Raw genomic sequence first — 21292 nt, 5'->3', positions numbered from 1 at the left:
AAAAATACTTATTACATACAAATTATTACTAATATTTATAATATTTATTTGATTTAATAATTTGAAATTCATATTTGACAAATGTTTAAGTACCTTACAAATCCATTTAAAAATAATTTTTTTTTCAGTTAATGTTAAAACATATACACAGGATGAAGAAATTAATAACGTTATATTTTTTAAACAATTTGTAATTTTTGCACTTTTTTCATCAATGTAATTTCTCTTTTTTGTGAATATGTTTATTCTACATAAGTTTAAATGTTTTTTTAATTTTGAAATAAGAAATTGAAATTTATTGCCTAATTTTATAGTGTATAAAGAATAAGAAGGAATTTTAGTTAGGAAAGAAGAATGGGATTTAAGGGTAAAATACTTTACCTCGCTTTTTCTTGACCAGCAAGAAGACGGCGAGGTGTCAATGTACCCTCAGCTTGGGAATTTAGAATAAAATGCGTATGTCAGATCATAATTTTTAAATTGACAATATTGTACATCTTCACGCAACCAACTCCTACTCTCCTCAATGTAATCTAATTGTTCTAATTCTCGAGGACAATTAGCGGATACTGATTCTTTATTCGCAAAAATTGTAACCATAAACTTCCTTGGTTTAAACGTCTTCAGGACTCTATTGATTATTTCCTTGTATGAAACTTCAGGTACATCACATTCAAAAGATACATATGAAAATTCCGGTTCAGGTGTTATGTGAATCGTCATATAGCTGCCCTGAAATAAAAAATAGTATATTACTTTATTATAATTTAATTGCTAAGCTTTTCAAAAACGCCTGATTCGTAATCAGTTACCCCAAAAACCTCCTCTAACGCTTTTCAAGCAAATCCAATAAAGTAACAATATATTAAACAACAATGTGATAAAGACAGCCATTTCTTTACGGTCACAAAAATCATGGTAAAGCAATTGGTCTGCTTTTATTACCGTGTTACTTACAATATTTTTTATTCCTAATGTACAAAAGTGTCGATTTCAGATAGCAGACGACAGGGAGTGAAAGTGATTCACTTGTTCGACTTGTATAAAAATGGTGTTTATGTGATTTGACTTTGACCTGAGGTCAAGACGCGTGATGCATGGTTAGCCTTACCTTCTCTGATTTGATGCCTTCAATGTGACTATTAATAGTGAAATGTTTGTTGATTGAGACAAACTTTTGCGTTAATATTTCTGTTCTATTTATTACACAGGTCAACAAAAAAAATAATTTTTTTATGAGATAGCGAAATGGTTTCACGTCAGGATTTTGAAAAAAGTAGGGGTAAAGACCTTAAAAACGCTTTTTTGAGGATTTTCAAAAAAAATTTCTCTTTAACCTGACGTGTTAGAGACTTCCACAAGGTCTTAAATTAAAGCTTGTAATGTGCACTACAAGACACATATCTATAAAATAAAAAAAAATAAAATTTATTTCAAAAAATGGAGTTGAAGACACTTAAAATGTGTATTTTTGGATTGCTTTAATAGACTTCTTGCAAAAAATTAAGAATTGCTTGGATTCGCTGGAAAATTGTTATTCCAGGGTTTTTGGGGTCGTTGATTAAGAATCTGCCATTTTGAATTTTTGAAAACTAATATTGGATTCGTAATCAGCGACCCCAAAAACCCCGAGTAACCATTTTCAAGCGAATCCAAGCAATTGCAAGAAGTCTATTAAAGCAATCCAAAAACACAAATTTTTGGTGACTATAACCCCATTTTTTTAAAATTTAATTTTTTAAAAAATATTTTTATAATTTTTTTATGTGTTCAGCGTCCAAAAATACATCGGAAACCATTCCGCTATCTCATAAAAAAATTAAGTCTTTTTTTGGTGACCTGTGTTATTAAATTGTCAGAACAGATCACCGAAAAATCAGTTCTCAAAATTTGACAACTCGTCAATCAATTTATAATTTTCACCTTCGATTTTAATTATTTTATTTTGAATCTCCATAAAATTATCGAGTACACTACTCACTTTAGCCGTTCTAGCTTTTAGGTTTTCAATATTATCCCAATTTTTAAATTTACTAAAGTAAATGTGTCTAAAAAAATAATAAACGCAGCTATTCTTCTCGGTTAGCAATGATATTCAGAGAAAACTCAGGTCAGAACGTTTGAATTTTGGCGACTGCTTGGCTTGTGGATTCGAACTGGACATAAGGTTAACGCAAGTTCCTAAATAAAGTTCTACACTGGAGAACTGCCCAGGTTGATCCAATATTTTTCAGCAACTGGTCAGACATTCCTACAACGAAAGCAGCGTGGTATCTTCTATGACTGGTAATTTGTCGAAATCCAAGTATAAATTCAGTAACGACACTTCATAATTTTAGTGATTTGAGCGTTTCTTCTGGACCCCCACTTCTTAGATATAAAATTTGGAGAATTCAGTCGAATTCGTTATCTTCATAGCGATAAAGTTAACTAGTTAAACAGCATAACATTAGAATTGGCGTTACGCGTGGATGCGACAGATGCAGAAAAAATGGCGTCAAAACTTTAATATGATTTTCTACGCTTGTAAAAAAATGTATACTAGTAGAGGCGCAGCTTTTTGGAATACACTTTTGATTTTTTAAGAACTTATTGGATTGGCTTGAAGTTTATTTCGGGAGTTTCGAATAACCATGACCAAAAAATTATCTTTCCAGACTTGTGTTTTTTTTGAAAAAAATCTAAAAAGGTATCTGAAATATTGCATAAGTAAACAGGTACCGATTTTGATTCATATTCGGTTCTTACGATCCGGTTATGACTCTACTTTCTGGCAATCGCCGAAGCAACCCGGGAACTTGCTGTCGGTAAGTTCTATTTGCTACACCAGCTTACACAAAAGCACAATATTGCCTTACAATTTAAAACTTGCGGTAAGTGACATTGTTTTAGTTTCTGTTGTGCAAACATAGAAAAATCATCTAAAGAGACAACCGCAGTTACCGCAGTTTTTCCGTTGTAAAGCAGAATAAAAACATTAACTTCTGCATATTACTAAACTTTTGAAAACAATAAAATAGCAGTTTATCGATGTTTTTATTATTGGAAATTTGTATCAGTAACACTTTCTACTAGGTCTAGAATACTGTCCCTACTAGGTAATTACTGTGCCCGTAGACTAATAAATAAAAAGCACGACACTTACAGATTGTGTTATTCCATTCATGGAGTATCCACATGGTTCAAACAAAAAGTCATCAAAAGTCATGTGTGGTATTAATTTACAAATTCCAGATTTTTGAGTTGCTTCAGATGCGGATGAACACTCAATACGTGTGAATATTGACATCACTTCTGCATCTAGTTGGGTCATAAGAATTTCCAATGTCTGGTCAGGTTCTTCATCACTTATCAATGCCTTTCCTTCGCTAAGTGTATATAAATACCAACAATCTGCATCAGTAGATCCCAAGCAATAAGCTTCTCCATCTTTTATTGATAAATTTTTGTATGTTATTACAGACAAAAATACATTTTTCGAATTATTTTAAAAGTGGATCAGAATTCCTGAAATCAGCACAGAAGAAAATTTTTTTATTGGAATATTTAAAAAATGTTCCATTTAGCTAAAAAAGTGTCCCCAACAAATGAAAAAAGCATTTTCTTTATTAATCTTATTTTCATCTGAAATTTTTGTTCACTCCTTACACAAAAGGTCTTTTGTTTCTAAGACATTAAATTTTACTTTAAGTGAAGTAGATAAATTAGTTAGTTAATCTTTAAAGTCCGAGATTTTTAATAAAATAAGGTAAATAAAACGAAAACATTAAGTGATTGATAAAAATAGAGTAGAGTGGCCAATTTGAGAATAAGAAATTTGTAGATGTCACAAAAATTTACCGATTTGAATGAAGGAACTCTGGATTGGCAGTTTAGTTCTTTGGCTTCAACTTTGATATAGATTGTGTTTTTTCATGTTGCATGTGAATTGAATTATATCCCTTTTTAAAAAATTTGTCAAAATCGCAATAATACTAACTTGACACCTAGCCCTACCGTATCCTATATTTTCTCTAACGTTTCGAAATCTAAATGATTTCCTCTTTAGGAAGACATAAATTAATAAGTCAAATAAATGAAGACATAAAAATGTATTAAACCCTAACAGTGGAGTGGAGTCATAAATAAATAATACGCCTTTATATAAAAACAATAAAAAAACAAAATAATATATAAATATCAGTTGACTATAAAATTCAATATAAAAAAATAAAAATAATTTGTCTGTAATGTTGAAAATTGGAATCCAGTAAAATTAAGAAAGGCTTGGAATCATTGAAGTTTTTTAACATAATTTGAAGTAATTAATAAGATGTGGATAAATTTTTTTATATGTTAAAATAATTTATTTTTGATATATAATAACGTCACGAACAAATAATCTAAAACGCAAAATTTCATTGCGTGGATCTCAACCAGTCGTACCATGACAGGGTTAATGTGTTATAATTAAGTCAACTATTAAAAATATATCGCATTTTCTTGTCTAAACATATGAAACATTTTCTGATCTAAAATATTAGAACTTAATTCCTTACATCTAAATCTGAATCAGTGAAAATTTCACTGATTTCAATTCAGTGGTCCAGTTTTCTTTGATGAATCAGTGGAATTTCACTGACAATCAGTGGTTTTTACTGATTCTCAGTGAAATCCCACTGATGAATTAAAGAAAACTGGGCCACTGAATTGAAATCAGTGAAATTTTCACTGATTCAGATTTAGAGTGTAACGGAAGACCCTGTAACAGATTATTATTTACAAAGTTCAGAAACGTCTTAAGATTTAAGAATTACATATGTGTACGTCCGCTTGAAAAACCATTTTGCCGGTTTTAGATTCCGAGATATTCGCAGTTTACTAATTTTGAAGAAAAATCTCGATTCCTTTTTGATTTTTTTAACTAATCTACATATTTTGACAAGTCGAATTATGCACTTTCTATGAATTTATTGATACTTTAATTTTTTTATTTCGTTGTTTAAAAAAATGACTAATTTGAAATTGGACAATTCACACCTAAATTAGGAAGTTTTACTGTTATATAGTTTCGAATAAAAAGGAAATTTAAAACCTATTGATTTTTCATCTTTAAGGTGTACTTGAGTTAAAATAATTCTCACCTGAATAACTTTAAAAAATATCCTGATAAATTTGCATTACGATCTTTGATTTTAATGTGATCCCTTTTCATACGGACGTACACATATTATGTATTGTGCCTTATGTTATTCTGGTTGTTTAGCTGAAACATTTAGGAAGTACATAAAATAATATTCTTTTCATGAAATAATTTATTAAAGTTTCTTAATAAAAAATATAATGTAAAAATATAAATAATATAAAAAGGTTGCGATGACGACATGCTTACTCTGTATTTGCAAAAACTAAAATCTTTCCAATGACAAAATTACCACAAGAAGGGGTTAGAAATCATATTTCAGGTTAAGAGTTATGTAAACTCTTTAATTCTTATAAATATTTTCAGGAAATATGAAATAGTTCATTGTTCAACTAGTGGTGAAAATTATATTAAATCCACTAAAATCTACGGCAGCGTACACGTGGACTTGCAACTTCGAAACTCTTAGGGTGCAGTCCTATGCTGAGCAGAAAACACAATGCAAAGCAGAATTTTGTGAGTGCAAGAGAGATAGTCAGATATCACTATCCTTTCCACTCTTACGAAATTCTGCGTTGCATTGTGTTTTCTGCTCAACATGGGACTGTACCCTGAGGCTGGAGTCCCATGGTAGCGTTTTGTGTTGCGTTTTGTAACTAGGCCATGAGTGTGAGAGAGATACAGATATATCTGCATCTCTCTCACACTCATGGCCTAGTTACAAAACGCAACGCAAAACGCTGGCATGGGACTCAAGCCTTATCGGATAATTCCAGCTTAGTTGAAGCGCCCAAATGACGCGGCAAAATTTAAATATATTAAGTACAATACTGAACAACTATTAGTATTAAAATAATATAAATTATTTTAGGAAAGAATGTTATTAACCTCCATTAAACATGTCATATCAATAACAGGTGTATGTATAATTAATTGTCTGATAAAAATAATAATGATATTAAAACAATTGTTTTGTACTAATAATAGGTATGATGAATAAGTTTAAAACTTTTTTTAATATCAGTTAAAATTTCCATTGCTTATTCAATAAATAGGTTTTGAAAATAAAAATGATTTATTAATTAATTTTTTCATTAATTAATAAAAGGAATATTTTTTAACGTATATTTATTTGTTTAAAATGACATACTATGATTATAATTAATTATTTATAATAAACACTTAATTATCATTTTATTTTATAATTTTTCTTTCTAACATATATTATATTTAGGTACAAAAAATAATATATTTTCATATTTCATTTCTGAATGTAAAATTACCAAACAAATAAATTGATAATTAAGTTTTTGCTGGGTACTCGACTTTAATCGTTTCCAAGCCGTTACCTGGGGGAAACAGCGAAAAGTTGAAGAGGGCAGCACCACTATATCTGAAGTATGCTATATACATCGCGAGTCCCCACCTCAGACCCTCTCCGCATCTACACCTGAGATAATACCTACTGTTATATTGGCACTAACACCGAAGCAGTTATAATTGTAACGTAAGCACGAAAATTAATAGTATGTACGAATATAAATATAAGCAAACTACGAAATTGAAATATTGTTACACCTTTAGTGGAAATATTATAAAGCGCCGCACAGTGGCCTCAGGAAGGTTTGCGCTTGACTACCACTTTTTTGATCATTCACAACATAACCTCAAAAAATCATTTAAAACCTATTCAATTTCATTCTACAATGTTTAACCTAAAAAAGAACTCTATACATTTGCAGATATAGTTAATCATTGTAGAATGAATTTGAATAGGATTTAAATGATTTTTTGAGATTATGTTGCAAATGATAAAAAAAAGTATCAGTCAAAGCTTATAGCGCAAACCTTCCTGAGGCTTTTAAAATAAAACTTTTAAATCCGTTAAGATTTGACTCTGTAGCAGAATTTTGTCCAGAAGCGTGCATTTTTCCCACTGTGCGTCAAGTTAGTCCTTTTCAGGACGAATTAACGATGGAATCAGCTATTAGAGTAATAATTCTGTCTCACAACATTGAGATGGACCGCCGTATCCGAAATCGTAAACAGTAATTTTATGCGCCCTAAATTTACCGTCTACCTTACGTCATCCTTTCGTTTGGTTTTGTTCAGTTTCCTAATTTACAACACGTTAAATATTTTTTTCTCTAATAAACTTTGTAATTATTTTAATTTTTGTAAATACACGCTTTTGTTATGTTTTATCTATAACTCACGCCTTATTTATTTCATCGATCCCTATCCGATGAGCTGAAGCAATTAAAAATCGTTACATAATATCAGCATACATTGATCAAGTGAGTATTATGGTATTATGGTGATTTTTATGGTTCTAACGAAGAATATGAAATTTATGCTAATTTTCTTAATTAATTTCTGAAAATACATAAGTATACAAACTTTCATTAGTCTGAGGGTGATCTATACTGAACTTCTAGCTTTTTTCGCTCAGTAACAGTAATTTTTTTGTTAAGCAGAAAATTTTCTTCAACATTTAAATTTGAACAATTACATTTTTTCTGTGCTCAATTCAGGAATTCTTACCTAAATATAAATTCTAATGTAAAAACTTACCAGGAAAAAATGTGTCTAACAAGGACACCTCCTCCTCAAAAGCTTGATGTGGTGAAGCTTGAAGTTCTGGCCTTTTGTAATTTTTATGAGAGTAATATATATTCTGAAAACAATAAAATTTTATAATTATTTTACCATACTGTTATTATTTAGTAAATACAATCAACAATTTTTTTTGGAACTAAATAATTTTAAATTAAATTTTCTAATGCATGAATTTTTCTTGTTAATATCACCATCAGTAAGCCTGTGTAATAACCCAAGCTTCCCGTTATAATAACTTTAATAAGTTATAATAACCGGAATAATAACTTTAATTTAAATTCAATTTCCAAAAATTCAAAATGATGAATCCAGTATAGCAGACCCTACTGGAAAATTCTATATAGGTCCCTATAGGCAATCCTATAAGGATCCTATGTTAATCATTATATGATTCTATCACTCTTTTCCTATCAAGAATATCATATCTTTTTCCTACAGGAAAGACATATGTTTTCTTATATAGGGTTCTTTATAGATTCGTGTAAGACTCCTAAGGAAATGTAATAGGATGACCTATAGTTTTCTATATAGGATCTTATGTAGATTTCTATAAGAATAACCTACAAGAATTCATGTATATAGGACCCTATATCACTTAGGTCAATGGAATATGCCGGTATAGTATGACGGGTCTGTATGAAGCCATAGATAAATTCTCCCTATACGTAGATAAAAATTCGACTAGCTGGGCCTAGCTCTTTTCTTTTATTTAATTTCATAAAAACAGTTTCAGTGTTAATAGAAGTTAGAGTGTAAGTGAAATTAATTAAATTTTGGTAAAAGTGATATCTAAAATAATAAATCTATCTTTGAATAATAAATGCTCATTTTGCCATATTTGATGCGCATTTTAAGCTGCACATTCTACTAAATATCTTAATTACCATGGTTTTTTCAAGAACCTCAATTTTTATCGAACTACTTTTCTTTTATAATTCGTAAATAATTTATTATTTTTGCTTAGTTTTTTTAAATAGAACTATTACGCAAGGTATTATAAATAACGTCTCCACCATGGGTATTCAGATAATCCGGTACAGAACAAATACTCAAATGTGTAGTTTCGGCACAAACTGATTACATTTTAAGTCCTGACCCGAAATGTTGAAATTAATAGAGATCTACTATTCTATATTATTAAATATATTGTAGTAAATAAAGTAACCACTGTTATAGATAAAGTTACCTTACTTTGAAATTGTATTACTTAATAATGTATTATTGTAAAATTATATATTTACCTCCACTTTGTCAAACCCGGCAACACACTGAACAAGAGTTAATAATGGCTCCAAGCATTGTAATGGTGTTGTTGTACCGCAAGTTTTTAAAATGATTCGTCTTTTCGAAATAAACATACTGCTTTCACTGCAAAACAAAACATTATCCAAGTTTAAATATTAAATTAAGTGAAGTATATTACCATAGCGTTAAAAGTGCTCATTTTGTGAATATTCAATAGATATTATAAATATTTGTTAGAGGAGGATTTTTAGTTTGCTGATTATAAAAGAAAAGTCAGTTTTTAAAAATTCAAAACATAATTGGTCTAATTCATGAAACCTTATTTCGATTTTTTATTTTAAAGAATTATTTTGTTATTATGGAAACACTTCACCATAGGAAAAGAAAGAAAGAAATTATTTAAAAACATTGCTTTTAAGAATAAAAAAGATATCTAAATAAAGCTTTGCACTTATATTATCACAAAATAGGTTACAAAAAAATATTTTTTTGGAAAAAAGTGATTTTTGACAGTAGCAAAACCACTATAAAATGAACTACGATCGGCAATAGATTTTTTTGTTTCTTATAGTTTGCTTCAAAATTTCTATTTAAAGTTTTTGGGGTCGCTGTTTACGAATTTGATGTCAGATTTTTAAAATTTATAAAATTCAAAATGGCGAATCCAATATGACGGTGGGTTTTTTTAACTGTCAAATATTAATTCCTATTAAATGTGCCATTTTGAATTTTGAAAAACTGACATATAAATTTGTAATCAGTGTCTTAAAAAAGAATTATATACAATTTTCTAAGTGGGACATATGTCCCGGTGGCACAACAAATTAGCATGGACAATAGAACCTCCTGAGATGTAGGGAGGAGTAATAGATTTGATGCGTTGGCTAAAAGTGATCTCAAGATTGGAGATATCCAGGAGATAGGAGGCGATAAGGAAGTGCTGTGAGAACGATTCCATATCGAAGGTGTTAACGACGGAGATTGTAGGCCATGTTGGTGAATTGGCGAAAATGGCGCGTTGGAGTTGTTAACAAGGAACAAGTACTTAAAGAGACTTACCAATAGCAAGGACTCACAAATATCGGTTCTTAATAAAGAGCTGAATAAGAAGAAAGATACAACGGTATCATATACAACGATAGCTATTAGCAGTGGCAACACGACCTAATTATCACCGATAAGTGGAATGAGTAGGAGAATTGGGAGTTTAGCACAAGTGGCAATAATCTCTCCGCCGGAAAACTGCAAGTAGGATGTGGAGGAAGGGAAGAAGGAGATAATGGAACGAATCGACCCAGGAAGAAAGTGTATAAAAATTAATGGTATCAGAAAGAGAACTGATGGTAAGTTGGTAGTTGTAACAGCTACAACAGAAGATCTTGTAAAGGTTATCGAGCATAGAAACCTTGCATCTGGAGGATTTACGGCAACCAGATCAGGAGCAATGAATGATATTGCGAGAAAACTATTGATTGAAAACAATAGTCACTGAAGAACGATTTCATTTCAAGATTGAGAATTGGCAAGCGAGAAGGACCGTGCACTAACTGGGTGGTAGAGGTGTCGCCCAAATCAAGAAATGTTTTGAGAAGTAGTGATAGGAACTATAGGAACTATCATACATTATAGTATATAATGTGGCAGTCCTGTAAGATTGAGGATTATAGAGGAGTATCACGTTGTTACAAGTGTCAACTATATGTGCACGTCTGAAAGTACCGCAAAGAGGAGGATCAGATTTGTTCTTACTGGTCACAGACCAAGCATATTTATACGAAATGCATGTAGAAACAGCGAATTGCATCTCCAACTTGTGCGACTTAAAAACTTTTAAAAAAGTTAAAAAGAAATTGGACTATTCTGTTAATGACACATCCTGTCCTATTTATAAGCTAGCGTTGAAGAGATTTATAACTAGAAGAGATTACGGAGTGGGATACCAGTAATTTAAAGCTTCTGCAAATCAACGCTGCTAGAGCAATGAAGACGATAGTGGAAATCCTCTATATAGTGGAGAATCATAAAATCAAGGTTCTGTCTGTCCAGGAACCGTACATGGTGAAGGGGATGATAGCAAGCTTTGGAGGACATGCAAGAGTTATATTTGGACAGAAAATGGAGATAAAGCATGGGCAGGAATACTTGTATTCAACCCGAGAATCTAACGCGTCTTCAGCATCAAGACGCAGGAATAATAATATAACACATTATAAATTATATAGTGGGATCGCTGACTACGAATCTAAGGACAAAAGTCAAAAATTCAAAATGGCGGATTAATTATTTAAAATTCAATATGTTCAACAAAATTCAAATGAATATTTTTACTCAGAGGTTTTTGGGGTCGCTGAATACGAATCCAAGGTCAAAATTAAAAAAATTCGAAATGGCAGAATTTTACGGCCATATTGATGTATGGTTGGCTAAACATCTTTCTTAGTATGATAATACAATTATTATTTCGACAATACTTTTTCAGTCAGATTCCTCTCTCTGGCTGGAGCTATTCTTCCATGTAGAAGAATGTTACAAAAAAGTGTGATGGTGGTACCAAGTCAATCAATATTTTAAAAAATATAAGTGTATAAAGTAAAAATACATTTTTTTATCTGTCTAACCGATATTTCCTTTTTATGTTCTTGTAGTGATTTTAAAGTTTCTGAAGACAACTGTTATATATTTTTTTAATTATTTCAAATGACAAACTCAATCCCTATAATATTTTATTTCTTTTAAATTGTAATTAATTTTCTTCTAATTATATTTTTTGGTGCAACAGTGAAAATCGGTGTAGCAATATAGTATAAATTTTTTGTAATACATACCTTAAGACATATGCATCAATTTGTTCATTTCGACAAAAACTAATAATTTCGCATCGCACGGACTTCAATAGGGATTCCCATTTATTTCTAAAACATAAATATATTTGCAATTTTAACATTATATTTAACATTTCAAATCTAATATTATTTAATATTATTATTAATCTTTTAATTACAAATGAAAAATTTGGACTTTTAACAGTTATTAGTGACATTTAAACTCTTTAGTGTAGAATTAGGTGTTCATATGATAAATATATCGATATGGTTGTCTACAATTAATTTGAATTAATTTTGCTTTGAAAAATAAGCTGCGTGTCAGAATGCACTGTGCAATTGCAAAGACTCGAACCTCAGTTAATAGCAACCTTTCGAGGGTCTTCTGTCAATTAATGCACCTTGCAAACACAGCCTGGACGAACAAGCAACTTATATTCTTAGAGCAAACCTGTACATACATTAGTCGAAAACTTATATAGTAATATAAGAATGAACTACTGGGATAAGAGTAATTAAATAATAAACACTCAGGCCAAACCTAAGTATCCATCAGCAAAAGAATAATATATATCTTTGGAAAGCCTGATTATTTGGCTATAATTAACAACATTTTCTGGATAGTTTCTTAATTTCAGTTATTGCATTAAAATTCAACTGTACTAGAATCTGAGGTTTAAACAGTTTTCTTCAGACGACCACCAATTTCTTGGTCAATAAGCTTCGTTTTCCATATATATAATTACGCACAAATATGTATATCAACCTTGCCCCGTCCTCCCCTACTGCGCTTTTTTTAATTGTTTAAATTCATTTGCAACTAAAGAAATTAACATTTTTAACTCAAGACTTGTCATTTGAAAGCTGTTTCCAAGCTCTACAATTATCAATAATAACTTTTTCCTCTAAAATGTAACCGTATTCAACAGAAGTGGTCCCTGTCCAAAAAATTGTTTTTCGTTTAGACAGAAATCTTTGCTTTCTGGACAGGAACCATTCCTGTACGGAAAGGACACATGTATGTCTTAGACACTAATAAAACAGACAATAGTGAACAGGATTTTATAACTTCTCTTAATATCGCTTTATCTCATTTAAAAAAGGACATGCCATATGTTTTAGAGATTTATTATAATATAAACAAAGTTTAATAAAAAGATAAAAATTACTTTATTTCTTTCTTTCTTTTAATATAAATTTTTCAGTAATTCTAAAACTTTTTAGATAAGAAAATGTCATGTTTATTTAAAAAAAAATTTCATTAACTTTATGTTAGATTTTACCTGATGGAAAGATAATCAGGTTCACAAGGTGGAGTGAAAATACCATTGTCACAACAACCATTAAGTCCCTACATATCAGAATTTTTAGAATTGTTGCTACATTTTTATCCATAGGATGATCTAGATGAAACAGAATATATAAATGAAAAAGAAGACACAACAGTTGGAGATCATGACAGTCTTCATACATCTCTTAATTCATATTCTGAAGAGTTTGATCAAACTTGGGAAATTTTATTTATTTAGTTCCAATGAAAATGCAAAATCAAGAAAGAAACTTGATGGATTTGGAAAAAATCATTCCACAGAATCTAGATATTAATTAAAATTTTTCTGATCAAAACACAATATCTGTGGAATTCAGTTCACGATTACAAGATTTTGATAGTACATGTATGCAGTTCGTTGAAGAAAATTTTAAAAATCAAGCCTAGGTATTAAACAAAATATGACAGATATTAACTCAACACCAGCGAAATTCAAGAAAGCATTCATACGAATAAAGAATTATTTCTGAAATGACAGTAATTAAACAGTGTGCGAATAGTGTCAATAGTGCGAGTTAACGTAATGAATTCTGAAATGACAGTAATAGTGCAAGTTAACGCAAATAGTATAGTATTAATATTAGTGCAGTATTAAATACTGTAGTCTAACATCCTTGTAGAGCAGACTGATTCGGAAGTGAAATACCCCTGCACTGAGAGAAGTCCGGGAACTAATACGTCCCGTGCGAGCCTTGAGTTGTACTTTTGAATGTTTTTATGTGAACCCTCGAATCGGGATGTCTCAAGCCCCGATGCGAAACGTGGAACGTCCTGAAGCGAGATTACACAGAACTTTCAGTGTTTGCCACGAGTTGTTTTCTCACATGCGAGAACAATGTTTGACTGGATCGGGGAGTCTCAGCACCCGATTCGGAACAACTCAAACACGACAAGCAGAGTAGCTCATAGCGACGTCTAGCGGGAACTATTACGTCTCGGTCTTCTCTCAGTGTGGTAAGATTACAATCTTTTTTAGTTTAAAGTAATAAAATAGCACAATATAGGGTAAACGTACCAATTGTTGTGAATGGTTCCAGTTGTCGAGTAAACAAACTTTGTATTTTATTTAAACCTTGTATCACATTGTAAATGCAAAGTAATAAATTTTCTTGTGCGTTATAAATGTTAAAAAAATATATTAATATTACATTCACAAACAAATGAGACATTTTAGACAATATATTTTTGTTGTTACCATGGTAACATCGACAAATGGGACACCCTCGGTAATTGGTACACTTGCCCTATTTTGTCAACAAAAAAACAACATAACAGATAACAAAAATTTATTTGCTTTAATTTTAAAGCGTTTTAGATCCATTTTTCGTAGTAAAAATATTGGGTGTTTCCAACGTTCACTTTGTATCAGTTAATGATTGTAAAAGGTATGTCAGAACGTTTGAACGCTAAGGAAATTTTGGCGCTATAAGAATAAACCAATATGTCTGCGCCAAACTAGAAGGTGAACTATAAGGGAGCGACTACACCGAGTAAAGCAAGACTAATATATTTCAGGTGTTTCACTGGCGTCTATATAGTATATATATGGATATATATGGAATATATATCCATATATATCAGATATATATATGGTATATATATGGAATTAACAAAACAGGATGCGTCGACAATAGACAAATATATCTTAAAGAAAATATTAGGTGTTTCAACGTTCACGCTCAGAGTGCTCTAAAAACACCTATTAACTCCTATTAATGGCAGCCAAAACTACTTTTAATTATAAAATAAAAATTCAAATATCCCACCAAATGGGTTTCAATTCGACGGTGGCGCCATCTAGCATCCTGAATTAAAAATCGGTTAGTTAGGTAGAGCACCCCTACAAAGCCACTGTGAATTGGGCTACTTATGGTAAAATAGGAATCCACATTACCGACTGTAGGTAAGTGGTTACACGGTCTCCTAGCTATACCATTGTACAGTTACCCTATAATGATTTTGAATGATGTCTTACGTTTTTTAACCCGGTTCGCTATCATTCATGTCTGGACAGGAGTGGTTTTTTTTCCAGACATTGTTCACTACTGTCTGTTCGATTAATGTCTAAGACATTACTGAGACCTTTCCGGACGGGAATTGTTCCTGTCTATAAATTGAAGAGTACTAACTAAACGAAAAAATATTTTTTTACTGGGACCATTCTTTTCCGGACAGTACCCAGTCATGTTTATTTTTTTCAGTGTATAACATGGTCACAAGAAAATAAACTTTTTTTTAAATATTGGAGTTGAGTTTGCGACCCCATGTGAGCAGAATACGTCGACCGAAAGCAGAAAATCATGAGTGCAAAAGAGATGGGTAGATATCACTATCATTTTCAGTCTCATGAAATCCTGCTTCAGGTCTTACGTTTTCTGCCCACATGGGACTGTACCCCGAGTCCTTTTCGAAGAAGTCAAATTACATTTTCAAGCTATTGTACAATCACTTTTATAACTACACTATATGAAAAAAGGACAAGTGATATACATTTTGAAGTGATGTTGCGCTACTCTACGAAGACAGGAAAATTCCAAAATTTAATAAACAGATTATTATACTTGGGCTATCCGATGTTAGCTGTAAAATATTTATAGTCACTACTAAAATGTTACAGCGAAAAGAATAGAGTAAAAAATACTAACATATCCTGTGATAATGTACTAGTGACACTATTAATATTTTGTAGCAGACACCGAATAGCCCAGGTTTATTAATCTAATTAATAATAATCTTTCCGTGTAGCTCTATGCGCAATAGATTTTTAAACAAGCACGGAATTATAATCTCAATCATAGGAATAAGTCAGGGAAGGATAAATATATGTCGTTTCTTTACTTACTCATTCTTACGATTGCGATTAAGACGCATGAATATTCCCGAAATCTTATTTGATCTAAAACCATTTAATATAAATTTCATTTAAAATAAATTTAATTTAACAAAAAATTCTATTGATTGAAAAATTTATTTGACATAAGTGCTTAGTGTATATTAAAATTACGAACATTTTTAACAGATAGATCTAGGTGACAATTGACTTGAGCATTGAAGACGGAGTGCATTGGAACGTGTTACTAGAACATAAAACAATTATTTTCAAATCACGGGTCCTCTAATTGTTAAAATTTCTTAAAGACCCAAGTAAAAAATCCAAAGAATGTCTGCAAACTTTTCACGGACTCTTGCCTGCAGAAAGTCTGGTGGTTCAGAAAATATAAAAAACTGTTATTTCATAATTATTGAATATTTAAACTACCAGACTGAAAGTCGGCGGAAAATTTGAAGACACTCTGTACTTTTTTATTTGGAGAAATTTATGGTTATGAACTAAAAGACAGAGTCACACAGACCCTGTATGTGCTCCGAGCGTTAACGTAAATTTAATTTGGTATAAGACCCATTTGTCATAAATAGAATTCGCCATAAATGTCACATAACATGATTTTCACTTTTGCATAAAAAAGTATACTTGTTTTAGATTCCATTTAATATAAAAATATAGGCTTGAATTTTAAAATGAGCTAATCACAATTTTCATTATAATATCTTATTATGGTTACCGTCAAGCAGAGAAATTATGGAACAGAAAATCTAAATTGTATATTTAAAAATATTTGAACTAGGGGAGACTGGGCTGAACCGGACGGATTTCACATACAAATCACAGTTGTTCGATTTTAGAAAACTATAGCAGCTTTGGTGATATAATTATCGCTTCGAAGGTGACTACCCCAAAAACGAAAATCTTAAAATTGGTGGGGCTAAACCGGACACCGCTAATTAATTGAAGAATGAGACAAAAATATGCGTTTTTTATGTAGAAACTTTAAATAAATACTTTTTTTATTTATTAAGTGGTTCTATGCAAAGAATATAATATAAAATACAAAATAGGTAATTAATATAATATAAAATTAATTATAGTTTTCAGACTTGTTTGTTTGCAGCAGCTCACTTGCAAACAAGTATTTATTTTAAAATAAATTCTTAATTTTTTTATTTATTAAGTGGTTCTGAACATCTTTCTTTAGAGATTTGTAAATTTTTGTTTTTGCTAAAAACAACACAATTCCTATGCAAAACGAAAACAACGTGTAAACGTTTCACTTTGTTACAGTCGCTATTGGTCGCTATACTCAGTATAACATAAACGAAGTGTCCGATTTATCCCCACTTAGTTTCTTCCCATTTAGCCCCACACCGTCACCTAAGTAAGAACACTGTAATGACTGTAATATTAATGGTATTATTGGGAATGTCCTATACATAGTGATGTGAAGGTAAAACCAACTGCTACTTGAGAAATGTTAAGGTACTGCCACAGCTCTTGTTGGCAGCTGCCTGCGCAGGCAGCTGTCCTCCATTTTGGCGGAAGATTTAAATTAAGAGTAAAATTAATAATTTTTTATTTTTAATTGTAATAATTAAATTAAATTGAAGATAATAATAAAAATTATAATAATTATTATTTTTTATTCATTTTTAATAATAATTTTCATTAAAAAAAATATATTCGCCTAATTGAGGCGACTGTCTGCGCAGGCAGCTGTCGATAAAGAGCTGTGGCAGTACCTTTATTTATATCAAATTAATTTAATGTCAAATGAAATTTATGTTTAATGGCTTTATATCCAAATGACCATTAATTATGGTTAAGAAGATATCCTGAATGTTAATGCGTCTCTTGCGATAAAAAGAAAGTTGGTGAGAGCAGAAAGTGCACAGAAATGCAATCATCAATGTCGAAGTGGTTTATGGTAGTTTGAGAGCTATGGTAGTTTTCATAGTTTATCATGCGCTATATAGTTCTGCGCGAATGTTGCGTATACAAATTAGTGCAGCTGAGTTACAAATTATTTAAATGAAATTTGTTGTTTCCAAAAAAATATTAACTATTTTAATCCGTTTTAAAAAGGTATAACGAGTCAAAGCATTAGCAAGGAAAATTAATTTCCATAAATTTACAGTACCGGTGGTAATTGTGCGACCCCTTCTTTTTTATGACTACAAAATAACTTTTAACTTGAAATATATAACTAAATTTTTTTCTTTTCATTTTCAATAAACTGATAAATTTCGAAAAAAATGACACCTATAGAGGACAAAATAATGTTAATTTTTCAATCCTTATATGAAATCAGTAGATATGCAAATTAGGTAAAGAGAGACATTCTGATGTTATTTTCCTTCAAGAGAGGAAGAAAGCAATAGCGTTACCTGAAGAGAGATAGTTTTATAATGTTTTCAATGAATGAAAGAGAGATAGGTATGCGTTAACTTTTCTGCGTTGTTATAAACAGAGAGCGATTTATGTTTAGTTACTAGAAAGAGGGAGACAGAAAGAAATTTTCACTAAATGATATATTGAATATTATATATATATAAAGAGAAATGAGAGGCCCGCTCGAGTACCTGGCCTATTGTTCAAAGGGTTTCTTTCAACCAGTGGGCAGTCTATTGAGTGAGTAGAGAGAGAGTATGAATTAGTAGTTACTCAAGTGCGAAATGCCAAGACTGCAAAAAGGGCCCATCATTGGCCCAGTAATGTCTGCCGAGAATTGGCAGTAATTACTGGGCCATTACTGGTGTTCAAAACGTCCCATTGCTGGGCCAATGATGGCGACGATGGTCAGATTTTCAAATTTTCTAAGACTGGGCCGGCTCTCAGCCCAATAATGGTACATTCACGGCAAAGTTGATCAATCTTTAATAACAAAAGACAATTGCCAGTGATGTGATGTAGATGGCAAGCAGAGTATTATAAATCTTGTAGCTAAATGATCTTAAACAAATACACAGTTTTAGTATTCTTTATAACATTTACTTCGAACGTCATTTCTTTACTGCATATAAAGCTTCTCCGATTTTTCTCGAACAACAAAATTCATAATTTTTAAAAAAATTTATTGACTTTCGTATTGAATTAAACCTATACACTTGAATTTTTTAAATCTAACTTTTTATTCGTACTCAGCAACCCCAACAACCCCGCTTAAACGTTTCATTGAAATAGACGGAGTTTTAAATATTTTTGTTCTATTAACATTTTCTTCTTGCACCCCTAGATATAAACACACCCCCTGCTTTAAGGGTGCATGCGATCAAATCGTCATAGGGCTCATGTGAAAGGGCATGGTTTAATTTTTAATTTCTGATATTAGCGAAGTTTGTAGCACGTCAGGATTTAGCTGCAAAATTTTTTAAAAATTGCCAAAAACGCAGTTTTTAGGGGTTTCAATCCCAATTTTCTCTAAAACGTAACGCGATGGGAAGTTTTCAAGCCCTGCACTGTAAATAAAAGCTTCTAAATTAGAGCTGATTTTCGGTATTAAAATAGAACCAAATCTCGATTTAGCACCAAAAATTGGTACTGAATTAGTACCTTTCTATTTTTTACAGCGTGATTCGTGTTCAGCACAAGAAGTCAGTTCGGAAACACTATATCACATTCTATTCGCAGAACCCTTGCAGGGCAGCGATATTTAAATTTATTAATTTTAAAAACAGATTACTTTAATTACATTTAATACTTTATTTTAATTATTTGAGTTCAATAGGATATTTTCAGAAATTAAATATTACAAACTAAAAAATAAAATAGGTTTGATTTATAAAATTTTTAAAACTATTTTTTAAATTATTTCCAAAATATATGTAATTTAATCAATTTTTTGTTATTATAAAGTTTCTTATAACTAATTAATTGTTACATTATTCAATATGAGTATTTATAATTAATAATAAGTAATACATTTGTTAATTTTTATTGTATTAAATTATAAAAGGATTCTTTATTTGAAGTAATATTATCTTCGATTCATTTAATAATAATTATAAAAAATTAATTAAAAAATGGATTAATTAATACCTGATAAAATTTTTATTTTAATTAATACATTAATAAACTTCAATGTACTACTGAATTAAAATGTAGTTTATAATTATAAATTATAGAAGAATTTAATAATGTCTATTCAAATTACGAGATCAAAAACATTTTTGGATCTGAGTGTTTCTGACATAGAAGTTCGTTTTGTCAAACAATTCAAAATGACAGTTTAGTTGTCAAGTTAACTGCAAAACAAAAATTTCGTTCGTCTAACGGTTCGTTTCGTCCGAATGAATCACTTGTGATTTGTCTAACTTTTTTATATGTCCCAAAAAAGTAACATTTGTTTCATAGGCTTATTTGTATCGAATTTTTTATAGAATTGATATTTTGACGAGACTTTATCTACATACGTTTGTTTAGAAAATGCAAGTAAAATGTATAAAAAATTTTAAGTTACTTTTACAATAGAAAAATAATTCTTATATATAAAATATATACTAGATATTATTACAGTAGTATTACAGTAATGTCACCGTAATAATACGAAAAAAGATCACCTTTCATATAAGAATTGTTTTTATCGTTCTTTGTGATAATACTTTCACATTACTGCAATATTACAGTAATATTACCATGTAATGTAACTACAATAACTTAAAATATCACATTGTTAATGTTATTGAAATTTCATTTTTGTATTACATTGGTATATTAATAACATTACATGGAACATTACGGTCACATTTCTGTAATGTCATGTGTTACTTAGGTGATATTTAAGAATACCCTGAATGTTTCCCATTTCTATACAATTTGGGTATCCCTAAGGTATTTGTACTCATCTCTGAATTTGAATCAGTGATAAGTCGCTGATTGGGTAGCTATAAGTATGCAGCTGATTCAATCAGCGTTTATACACTAATAAATCAGCGAATAGTCACTGATTTTTTAGCTTATATACACTGATTAAATCAGCTGCATACTTATAGCTACCTAATCAGCGATTTTTCGCTGATTCATATTAATGTTTATAGGGGATATCTAAGATATTCTACGATATCTGTAGGATATTAAAATTCTTCGCTCTACTGGATATTCGAAATATTTTATGTGAACATTTTTAAGATATTAAAGCATATGAAAATTACTTAAATGTATTGTGGAATTTGTGGGATTCGTTTCTAAATGATTGACATATTGAAAAAAATTGAAGTGCTCATTTAAAGCGTTTTTGTTTAAAAGAAGCATAATCTTTTATAGTTAAAAAACAATTAATGGGCGCGCGTAGCGCGCAGAAGTTGTACTAGTAAGATATTAAA

At 30.5% G+C, this 21292-nt stretch overlaps 1 protein-coding gene across 2 annotated transcripts in view; it reads right to left on the bottom strand.

The window, feature by feature from the left end:
- Positions 1 to 21292, bottom strand: part of LOC122511963 (S-adenosylmethionine decarboxylase proenzyme) — a 58461-nt gene that overhangs the window by 877 nt on the left and 36292 nt on the right. Inside the window, exons 2-6 of one of the 2 annotated variants that reach the window (XM_043627546.1) lie at positions 11812 to 11898; positions 8983 to 9109; positions 7697 to 7799; positions 3146 to 3429; positions 382 to 732 (exon numbers count right to left, since the gene is read on the bottom strand). In XM_043627546.1, coding sequence (XP_043483481.1) covers positions 430 to 732; positions 3146 to 3429; positions 7697 to 7799; positions 8983 to 9109; positions 11812 to 11898 — 904 coding nt within the window. In that variant the 3' untranslated portion in view covers positions 382 to 429. Of the gene's footprint in view, positions 1 to 3; positions 733 to 3145; positions 3430 to 7696; positions 7800 to 8982; positions 9110 to 11811; positions 11899 to 21292 lie in introns of those variants that run through there. The other variant, XM_043627545.1, reaches the window with a different exon arrangement.

Source organism: Leptopilina heterotoma, unplaced genomic scaffold (assembly GCF_015476425.1).
Source record: "Leptopilina heterotoma isolate Lh14 unplaced genomic scaffold, ASM1547642v1 Lhet_92, whole genome shotgun sequence".
NCBI lineage: Eukaryota > Metazoa > Arthropoda > Insecta > Hymenoptera > Figitidae > Leptopilina > Leptopilina heterotoma.
Note: the sequence above shows the minus strand (reverse complement) of the source record. Positions and strands in the feature narration are given on the sequence as shown.